Raw genomic sequence first — 12,079 nt, 5'->3', positions numbered from 1 at the left:
AGCTAGAAGCGTGGAGAAATTGAATTACATCATTTAGTTCTGTCAAGTTGGCCATAACCGGTTGGATATCCCAGCATCGAGTTGGCAAAACTCGTAGGATTCCAATCTACAGTTTTGGGAACCAACAATATCAAGTTGGGAAACTTGACCTTCTGCAAGACTTGGAAAATTATCAAATACATTTTCCAAATTCTCACACTCCTCTGTTGTGAGGATAGGAGAAAATGCAAAAGAAACGGGAGTGTTGACATGTTCACCTCTGAGACTGAAATGGTAGATGAGAATACAATGGAGAATAAATCCACATCATTGTCTACCGCATCCAAGAAAGGTTCTTCCTGAGTAGATGGCTCCTGGTTGTTTTTTGGCCGTGGGGGAGATATGATCATCTTCACTACCTCTTCCTCTTCGTCCTCTTGATCACACTCTTCTTCTGATTCTTGAGTTTGCATGGGTGTCTAAGAGGAATCTAAGGTGGATTTGATACTTTTCCTCCTTTGAGCTTAAACTTGAGAGTTTTAGCCAACCTAGATGAGGATGGACCATCTTTCTTCTTAATCTCCACTTGTGATCTCCTTCCAACTGGTTTGAATTGATGGCAATCTATCCTAATCTTCAGATGTACTCTCTTAAGGGCTTTTATTTTCAGCCACTCGTTAGTGTTCAGTAAGATAGATTGGAATCTATCAAAGACACAGGTGCCTTCCTTTTGATCTTCGAATGCATCCCTCAGTAGTCAAAGTCAAAATCTAGCCTTGAACTTCTTTAGAGTAATGAGCTGAAGTTCTGCTTCCATAGCTTTCGCTTTATACACTGAATTGAGCGTATATAGATCAATTTGGAGGGGTTTGGCAGTGGTAATGCCAAATCCTAGCCTCTGTTGACTATTAAACTTCTAACATCAATAATCATACTGGTCTGCTTGTGCAAACTGCACATTACTCTTCTCTCTTAGAATACCATTCTAAACGCGTTTAAATACATTACTCTTGGCTAAAGAATGAGCGGTGATCCTTGGCAATGATTTTTTGTTATGCACTAACAATAACTATTTAGTTATGTTGGTTAACCATTAGTCATCTCCTTGACCGCTGATTTCAAGAAGGTAGTGTGGGCAGACCTAGAGAGGGTCATGTCCTTTAGAGGACATGCCCTTTGGTTATGGTATAAGAGGTGGGTGTGATTGAAATTTAAGGACACACAAGAAACACAAGTCTCCTCCTTAATCAATATTGCCCTAAGACGACTTGCAGAAATTAAAAGAATTTCCAGAATTATATTTTCTCCTTCATTCAAGACTGTATATTGAAGATCATCTACAGCAAACATAAAAAGTACAATTTGAGTTTGATTCTTAACAGAATTTTGTAGAAACTTTACATGGTATCAGAGCTCTGGTAGTCAAACCTAGCCTCTGCAAATTAAATAATCAGACTTGATATATATCTAGCATCATTCTCCTATCTTCAATGACATACACAATCAAACCCGAGGACAGGTTTGATGGGAAAGAACACTTTGATACTTGCAAATTCAAAATCATGATGGTTCTTGAAGAAAATAATATAAAACAATTTGTTGATTCAACATCCAGACAACCTACTGTTGAACCTCATAAAACTATCTCAAGTAAAGGAAATAGCAAAGCCATTCAGATCATATTAGATGAAGTAAAAAATGATATAGTACCCATGCCAACGAAACATCAAACAACATTTGATATGATGAATGCATTACTAAATGCATATGAGATTAACAATGCAACTAGAGTTCTCGCACTAAAAAGGAAACTAAATCACATACAAATAAAGAAGGGAGGATTGATGAATTCTTACTTCCTAAGGGTTGCCAGCCTAAGAGATGAACTTGCAAGTAAAGAAACCGTCATTTATGACACAGAACTAACATTGATGGCTATAGATGGATTACTAGATTCATAGGAAACATTTGCACAAGGAGTAAATGCCAGAGATAATCTTCCTAAGTTCAAAAGACTTAAGGGAGACTGTCTTTGGGAAGAATCCAGAAAGCTTAAGGAAAATTGAAAACGAAAGATGAAGAACTTCATGTTCTTAATACAAATTCCTATAAAGGCAAGAAGAAGCATTTCAGAAAGAAAAGTGGTAATCAAAAGAACGACAAACCTAAGAAAGTTCCTTCAGATGCAAAAAGTTTGGAGACTACAGACATAATTGCCCTGAGAATTCTAAACAGCAAGTGAATTGTATAAACATTACTAGGGAAGAAGATAACTATGATCCTGAGAATCATGTATTGTATTCGGCACTATAAAATGAAGTCACAAGTAAAGCATGGGTGATTGATAGTGGATCATCTTGACAATTACAGGATGCAAAGAAGCACTAGACACTATATCAGAAAAGGTTAATGGCGAAGTCACCACCGGTGATAATTTAGCACATTCCATCAAAGGAATTGGAAATTGCACCTTGAAACTAAAGTCGAGTAGTTCTCTTCTTCTCAAAGGAGTACTCTATGTACCAAGAATAAAAAAGAATCTAATCTCGGTTATAGTACTTGAAGATAATGGACATAATGTTGCATTCATGGACAGTAAACTCATAACCTAAGCTAAGAACTCCTCATTTAAGAATGCAAAATTGATTGGTCAAAGAAAAGGGTGTTTGTATGAATTAAATTCAGAACCTAGTCGACCTATTCAAGCCTTAATTCATGAAGTTGCTGATATAAATGAAATATGGCACAGAAGGTTAGGACCTCTAAATATCAAAACCTTATCAACTATGGAGAAGATGGTTACTAGTTTACCTAAACTGAATAAAGATCACTCAAGCATATGCAAAGGATGCGCTCTAGGTAAGAACACTAAAATTCCATGTTATGATAGCACTAAAAAAACTAACATGTTTTGGAATTAATCCACTCAGATTTATGTGGACCTATGTCTGTTCCTTCTCTTGGAGGATTCTAGTACTATATACTTTTTATAGATGACTTCTCTAGGAAACTAGGATTTACTTCTTAAAATGCAAAGAATCAAAAGAAATCTTGAAGAGATATAAAGAATTTTAAACCTTAACTGAAAATTTATCAAAACATAAAATTAAAACTCTTAGGACTGATAATGGAGGGGAATACACCTCAGATTTGTTTAAAACGTTTTGTAAAGAAACAGGAATTAAGAGGGAGTATACCATTCCTTATAACCCACAACAAAACGGGGTAGCAAAAAGGAAGAATAGAACCATTATAGAAGTTGTAAGAGCTATTATATTTGATCAAAATCTAGAATATTATCTTTGGGCAGAAACCTCTTGTGTTGCTGTCTATATTCAAAACAGAAGTCCTCACTTCTATTTTAGAGATAAAACTTCTGAAGAAATCTTTACTAAGGTTAAACCCAATATAAGTCATCTTAGGATTTTTGGGTGCCCAGTAAATATATCATGTTCCAAAAGAAAAGAAAACTAAGAGAGAACCCTCTGGGAGGAAAGGTATTTTTGTAGGGCAAAGTGAAACATCTAAAGCATATAGAATTTTCATACCTAGTCAAAAAAATATTGAATTTAGTAGGGATGTAATTTTTGAAGAAGATTTAGCATTCAAAAGAGCCCTAAGGACTGAAGAACCCTCTCCACTACCTAGTTCCGAAAGAAATACTGACTCTGAGTCTGAGAGGGAGAACATTGAAGAAATTGAAAATGAAATTCAAAATCTTAATCTTGAAGAAACTCAAAACTCTAAGAAAAGGCCACTTTGGGCCATTAAGATAGTAGAGGAAGCAGAAGACTTCGCTGCATCATCCGAAACAATCAGAGAAAGCAAAAGACCCAAAAGATTTTCTAGTTATAGAGCAAATATGAATGATTTGTCTAAATCAGAACAAACCAATGTTTCAAATGCTATTAAACATACAGCTTGGAAGGGTGCTATGATGAAAGAAAACCAATCTATTATGAAGAATGATGTTTGGGAAATTGTTCCTAGACCTAAAGGAAAATCTGTTGTCTCTTCCAAGTGGATATTTAAAATAAAGCATGCTGCTGACAGTAGTATTGAAAAATATAAAGCTAGATTTGTAGCCAAGGGATTATCTCAGAAAGAAGGGATTGATTATGAAGAAACATTTGCTCCTGTTGTCAGATATACCTTTGTAAGAGCAGTCCTAGCTATTGCAGCATCGAAGGGAAGGAAAGTACATCAGATAAATGTAAAAATAGCATTTCTGAATGGGAAGATTACAGAAGAGGTATATTTGGAGCAACCTGAAGTATTTGAAACTCATGATCCTAAAGTTTTTGTTTGCAGGCTCAAGAAAGCTCTCTATGGGCTTAAACAAGCTCGAAGGGCTTGGTATGAAAGAATTAATAAGTATCTCACCTGCTTAGGATTCTCCAAAAATGAAGCCGATCTAAATCTATATTATAAAAGAGATAAAGATGATATGGTAATTTTGATACTATATGCTGATGATTTACTAATGACAGGTGATGATCATCTCATAGATCAATGCAAGAAAGATCTAATCAAAAAATTCGAGATGAAAGATTTGGGACACCTTCATTACTTCCTAGGACTGGAAGTACAGCATAATTCTAACAACATTATACTTAATCAAGGGAAGCATACATTAGATATCTTGAAGAGATTTGCAATGTGAAACTACAAGTCTATGTCTTCTCCAATAGAGACTAATCTAAATAAACTTAAAGAAGCAGTAGCAGAATCACCTTCCATAGATTCAAATCTCTACAAACAGATGAGTGGCTCCCTTATGTACTTGGTTAATACAAGACCTGATATTTGCTATGTTGTTAATGCCTTAAGTTAGTTTATGTGTGAACCAAAGGAGATTCACCTAGTTGTAGTCAAACACATTATGAGATACGTACAAGGTACAAGGAACTCTTAACCTTGGGCTCAAATATGAGAAAGTTGACTTAGATTTACATGGATTCACAGACTCAAATTGGGGTGGAAGTGTTAAGGATAGAAAAAATACTTTAGGATGTTGTTTCAGTTTAGGATCGGCAATGATATCATGGATATGCAGAAAGCAATCTTCAATAGCACAAAGTTCCATAGAAGCCGAATACATTGCAGTAGCGATGGCCTCTTGGGAAGCTGTTTGGCTTAGAAAGTTATATGTGGGATTATTTGGTCAAGCCACGAATTCTACGATTATTCATTGTGATAATCAGAATTCCATCAAGCTTTCTGTGAATCCAATTTCCCATGACAGGTCGAAACATATTGAAATTCCTTACCATTATGTTAGAGATATGGTAGACATGAATACTGTAAAACTAGAATGCATTTGTAGTGCAGATCAGACAACAAATATTCTTACCAAACCTCTCTCTTGAGTGAAGATAGATCACTTCAGGAAAAGACTTGGTATGGTTGAATTATAAAATTTTGCATTCTTTAAATTATTAATAAAATAATTTTGTTGTCAAGCTATTGACTGTTATGGGCTCCACCATCTGTATTCATTATTTAAGAGGTAACGATCTCTGAGATAATGAGTACTTGTATAAAAGACATTATGAGAGATGAAGATCTCTTAGATAATGTGTTGAACAGTAGAGAACTACTATTAGATCTAGATGAGTTCAAGATCATTTGTGACATAGACATTTCTATGCCTTTGAATCACAACTTGGATAAAGGAAGAATTTATTCTTCAAACTTTATCCGGTGTTCTAGTAGATCTTAGATCAAGATCAAGTTGTGATATAGGATTGCCAGTACCTATGAGTCACAACCTAGATAAATGAAGAATTTAATCATTCTTCAGATTTTATCCTGTGTGTTGCATTACATGCAATACTGACATCACAAGTGATAAGTCATATCACAAGATGGTTATATGTAGTATCATGTGTTTCGTGATACCACTTGCTCAGAAGATTCAAACAGATATAGAGTATTAGTCTATGCTTATTCATCGTAATTGATGATGCTAGATATGCTATCTCCCAGTATGATTATCAAGTTAAGGAGTGTTAAACTTTTAACATCAATACTCATAGTGGTCTAATTGTGCAGACCACACATTACTCTTCTCCCTTAGAATAGCATTCTAAAGGCGTTTAAATGCATTACACTAAGCTAAAGAATGAGAGGCGATCCTTGGCAATGATTTTTTGTTATGCACTAACAATAACTATTTAGTTATGTTGGTTAACCATTAGTCATCTCCTTGAGCACTAATTTTAAGAAGGTAGTGTGCACTAACCTAGAGAGGATCATGTCCCTTTAGGGGACATGCCCTTTGTTTATGGTATAAGAGGTGGGTGTGGTTGAAGTTTAAGGATACACAACAAACACAAGTCTACTCTTTCATCAATACTGCCCTAAGATGACTTGCAAAAATTAAAAGAATTTCCAGAATTATATTTTCTCCATTCATTCAAGATTGTATATTGAAGATCATCTACAGCTAGCATAAAAGGTACAATTTAAGTCTGATTCTTAACAGAATTTTGCAGAAACTTTACACTGACTGCGTTGGTATGATTGCACCTCCATGAGTTGTTTGGCTAACTCCATCAAAATGATCCTATCAATAGGATATCTTGGTAAGGTGAATGATTCTCCTTGAAAATAACCAGCTCTCAAATAGGTGAAAATTGGATATTACAAGAAAATACAATCGAACTGATTTACCTTTTGCTAAACTTCATCTAATACTCTTTTAACTACTAACTCTTTGTAAAAAGACACCTGAAATGTCCAAAGAACACATCTTGGACCCTTCTATAATGATACTTGCTCTGTGTTAGCATAATCTAATCATAGTAGTTCAAGATGGGAAGAGACCAATCTCCTTTGGTAGAGAGTCTTGAGAACATTCCCGTGGCCGCAGCAATGTAAACCAAGTATGAATTTATGTAGAATGGTATTGATGCACCCACATGGATTAAATGTTCGCACAATGTTGTGCTTATGAGCTCTCCCCAATAGATGGGTTCCATGGTCTCAAAAATATGGAAGATGAACTTCACATCCAGCCTTCAAAGTTACCACATTCTTAGGGGCCACAAATTGTGCAACGGGGAATTATCAAATCATTAACTTCTAGGGAGAAATCAGATTTGTGTATTGTTTTAGGCCATCTAGAGAAATTAGATTTCTTATTCTCAAACCAATTTTCATTGGTATGCCTTTGATATTCCAATTTTCTCTTATTCCATAGTCATAGAGACATCTTTAGACAAATCCACACATTATGAAGTCTTGTTTTTTATTTAGTACTAAAACGACGAGCACATCCCAAAACAAACTGTGGTTCCAAGGCAGCCATGGGGAAGGTGGATACCAAATGAATATTACTTCTCTTGATGCACCACATTTCCTTCCTGGCAGGAGTCTCAAGCCTTCGCAAGAAAATGGTCATATCAACATGCCCAATCTCCATATCTGATATTTGTTCCAAAGCAGATGAAACGAGTGATGCAGTTGTGTGAGCTAGCTCCTTATCATATTGATATTTCATCTTCCCTTTGGATTTTGATAGTGCAAGCATATCTTGTGCTGCAACATGAAAATTCCAAAGACTAAATACATATATGAAGGGATAGGATCCATGAAAGCATTAGACTTTGGTTTGCAAGGGAAGATCTACGAAGAACAAGGTGTTTAGAGCATTGACTAGATACTCATGGAACACATGTGAAGGCTGGAAATCAACCGGAAAGCATATGTACTTGGACAAAAAAGGCCAAAATCGGGCTTAGAAGCATGGATTGTATGTGGGCAAAGATGGGCTTTCGTTTGTATGACCAAGAATGCAAGTTGGATGCATATGGATACATGCAAAATGACAACTTTGGTATTTAAAAGTGTGACCTTTTACCAAACTCAGGTTATCTAGAGGTACTTACATGTGGTAAAAATGAATCATCTTTACTTGAGATAAACATGTAATCCGATTCGGAGGATGTGATTGCACGTGTTGCACGTGATGAAAGCATGTACATGCACTTGCATTCTTGGGTGGAAATCTTAAACTTTAATCCAAAAATAAATCAAAACAAACAACAAACAAGCAAGGAAAACTAAGAACAAAAAAAAAACATACCTCTCGCTATAGACTCAAACATGACAAACTTCAAGATATCCCTTTACATGCAATTTTCGTTTTTGGAATTTGGAAGAGTTTTTACATTTGCAAATGAGAGGATTTCAAACTTATTTAAAGACAAAATGCAAGAGACATGGGTTACATTTGAGCAAATGGACAAAAATGAGCCAGAGAATACAATATTGTAGCAAAAGAAATAAGAAATATAAACAAAGTTGACTCATTCTACTTACTTGGAGCTCAATGAGCCAAAAATGGAGGAAAGAGAAGTTTAGATGAACAAGACTTCTCCAAAATTGGGTTCTCAAGTGCAAACGCATGCAACAACTAGGAGCCTTTGACAAATTCAAAGTTGCAAACCATGATCTCCAAGGTCAAATCCATGGGTACTTTTGCTTGTAGATGCCAAAATGTGATCTCCAAACTCTTTTAAATGAAAAACTTTTGGCAAAATACATGTTCTTGTATGTTTTTGGAGAGAAATGTGCCCTATAAATGCATTTACATGAGCCATTTTTGCATGAAATAGTGAAAAATGTGGACTTACACATGCATTTACATGCACTCAAATGACAAAATGTCACGTCCAAATGCAAACGCATAGGCTGGAAATGTTTTTTTCTAGGCATTTTTTATGAAAAAGCACCCTTTGGCTTCCTTTACATATGACATTTTGACATGGATTGAGGAAAAAATGTCTTTGAATGATGTTTACATGTATCCAGGAAGCAAATCGTACTCTTGGAATGCATTTACATGTTTTATTTTCTCCTCTTAACTCTATCATTTTAAACCTAAAGGCAAAATTAGACCCTTGGAGTGCAAACACATGTTTTATTTTGCATGCAAAATGGGTTTGAAGTGCAAATCACACTCTATAGGGGCCATTATATGTAATATCAAGCACGTAAAAGGCACTTTTTATGCAAATCGCATTCTAGGAAGGGCATTGCATATTTAAAATGACTTTGAAATGACATGTTTTAGTGCAGATCGCACTCTAAGAGGCCATTTGCATGTGACGCCTTGGCTGGAAATGTCTTTTTACATGCAAATCGGACTCTAGACATGCAAACACATATTTTATTTTTTACCTTTTCATTTGTCTAAATCAAGCATTTTCCTTCAAGTGCAAAATCACACTCTCCAAGTGTATTAGCATGTTTTATTTTTGTCTTCAAGTGCATTAACATGTGTTGAAAATATACTTCGACTTACATGCATTTGGGTTTGCAAGACGAAATCACACTCTATGGATGTAATTGCATGAAACATATTTAGAAAAGACATGCTATTGAGTTGGACAACTTGAACTTCCTATTTAGCACATGTCTAATTGATTATTGAGTAAAAATCACTTTAAATGGGTCAAATAGAATCTTTACACTATATAGTTTACATATTGTGTAAATATTTATATTAAAGTAACAACTTACTTAGATGTGCATTATAGTCACTTAAATGAAAAACTAAATAGCAACTCAACATGAAAAATATAACATAAAGTGTACCATAGTCACTTAAATCACATAAGTGATAAAGTAACTTAAAAACATAACATAAAGTCATTTTCAGTTCTATTTTTCAAAAGGTGTAACTCAACATTAGAATATAACATCCATATTTTAAATATGTGATTCAGCTGGGAGAGTCCACTTTTTGGACACTTAAATGGTCATATCTTTTGGCTAATAAGTTTAATTAAGCCCTAAGGTACATCGAATCAAAGGGAAAACCGAAATCAAGAGATTGAACAAAACAAAAAGTTAAAAGCAATCTAAACAAACACTCGAAAACACAAATAAGGACTTTGAACGCTTCAAAAATCAAGCATAGATTAATAAAATGGAAAAACAAAAAGAGCTTGACAAAAGCCTTCAATAAAAAGATTCACTATACGAATTGGGAACAATTGGTTGATCAATGTTGGCCAAATAAATAGTGAATTACCTCAGAGATATGCAAAACTTAGTTGCAAAAGTTATGTTACCTCCACTTCGTCATTATCACCACAAAATGGAGGGCAGCATGATCAAAAAGATTACCTTTCAGAAAATATCAATGCTATGTTTTTCCATTATCTTGTGAGTTTCAAGAAACCAAAAATCTAGTTCACATGAGAAACAGTCCCTTCAACAGGAAATTCAGAACAATCTTTGTCAGTTGTCCTATAGTTAATGACTTTACTTCAGATCAAATGCATGCAGTATACTAAGACAGAAATGTATTATCTCTTGTACATAGCTTAGCTGGCAATAGACAGACTTTCCTCAAACAAAACAATCTCTTGCTAGACAAAACGAAAACAAGATGAAAGAGATGGTACAAAAAGTAGTATATAATTGTAAAAGAGAATGAAGATTGGAAGACTGTTGACGTGTTTTCCTGACAATGTTCTTAATCTAATCAATCAGTAATTCTTGAAATTTGTTGTGTGCTATTTCTCACTGTGAATTCCAGACTTATAACAAAATGTTTTGGTCTACCTTTAGACTGTTCATCTTAGCAGAAATTTCTTAGGCTATTTATAGTCAAAGTTAGCATTGTATACAGAGATTCAGTATCATGTGCAGCAATTTCAAAGCATAAATCAGAATATATTTTACAAATCCCTGAAAATTTTATGTGCAGCAAAGGAAGATGGACCTGACATACCCCCAACGCAATGTCTCCAATGAAACACATTTTTGTAGCAAAGCACCAATTGATTGAGCACTCAGTCGGTTGCATCGACTGTAAAACAAAAAAAAAATGGTCAAGATGATAAGAACGAATAACATACCAAGGATGATAAAGATAACTATCTGATTGTTTCTGAAGCAGTAAATACCAAAATGTGCAACAGTTTGTCCTATTCTTCATAAATGTCTACACTTTGTAAAACTGAAAGTGAAGATGTAATACTTTTAAAGAGAAAATAATTCCATGTTTGTGTATTTTGCATAGTAATTCAGAGTATGAAGCTTATCAATGGGATGGTGATGCTCATAACCAACAATGCACTTGAATCCATCTAGGTAAGTAATATGACAAACATTAAATCACTTTTTAAGCGAATGAAAGCATAGTTAAGGAAGTTGAAGACAAGCAAACAGACCTGATATCAACAGCTTTCAAGCAAAGGCATGTCTCAATCACCTTCAGCATGCCTCTATCTGTGACTTCAGAACCTGAGATATCTAAGAGTTCGCATGAGCTGTCTACTAATGCAAGCAATAGTGTATCACATAATAGTCCTCGTCTCTTAGCAATTGCCAGCAGTGCCATCTGTTCCAGCAGCAAAGCATCAAAACTCAATCTCAAGCATAACACTGTCTCAGCCAGAAATATTATTTCAGTCAAAAAGGAACTATTCTCTGGAATTTTCATAAACTGAATATGAATAAAATAATGTGACACACAACCATTCATAGATAAAACACTATTCTTTATTGCTATAGAAGTGTACTAAGAATAAAAGCAATACAAAGTAACATCAAAGCTTGGGCAAAATAACATGAATGCCTGAATTATGGTACTATGGTCAAGTTTCCCTATCTACAATTTACCTTTCTATTAAATTTCTCACAACTGTTTATTTGTATGAAATGTGCAATGCATTTTATTATTGACCACCTACTTTTACTATATAAACATGTACTTGAAAGGATAAAAATATACCAGATTTTTTTTTGATCAATTAGAATAATAGGAGTTAATTCTCCCGAACATTTGAGGTAATGCCATCTTTTAAGTTCCAGAAAATGCGAATGTTCAGGATAACAAATCAGTTTAGGCCATAGTATTTGAGTTCTATCTATCGCACAAAAGTTACTCTAATGTCTTAAGAATAGAGGATGTGAACAATTACATCCAACGCTACAATGACTCTGATTTCTCACTTACCAGTGAATGTTCAGGATAACAAATCAGTTTAGGCCATAGTATTTGAGTTCTATCTATCTCACAAAAGTCACTCTAATGTCTTAAGAATGGAGGATGTGAACAATTACATCCAACGCTACAATG

General features: G+C 34.7%; 1 protein-coding gene across 5 annotated transcripts in view; it reads right to left on the bottom strand.

The window, feature by feature from the left end:
* The window catches only part of LOC149578475 (RNI-like superfamily protein), a 136,552-nt gene that overhangs the window by 42,063 nt on the left and 82,410 nt on the right, over positions 1-12,079 (bottom strand). For 4 of the 5 annotated variants that reach the window (XM_089829331.1, XM_089829346.1, XM_089829342.1 and 1 more), the window contains 2 exons: positions 11,169-11,338; positions 10,727-10,804 (listed from right to left, as the gene is read on the bottom strand). In XM_089829331.1, coding sequence (XP_089685457.1) covers positions 10,727-10,804; positions 11,169-11,338 — 248 coding nt within the window. Of the gene's footprint in view, positions 1-10,726; positions 10,805-11,168; positions 11,383-12,079 lie in introns of all 5 variants that reach the window. The other variant, XM_089829348.1, reaches the window with a different exon arrangement.

This window comes from Cupressus sempervirens, chromosome 1 (genome assembly GCF_028749045.1).
Source record: "Cupressus sempervirens isolate cs-2001-9-10 chromosome 1, ASM2874904v1, whole genome shotgun sequence".
Lineage (NCBI taxonomy): Eukaryota > Viridiplantae > Streptophyta > Pinopsida > Cupressales > Cupressaceae > Cupressus > Cupressus sempervirens.
This window is presented reverse-complemented; position numbering and strand designations above follow the sequence as displayed.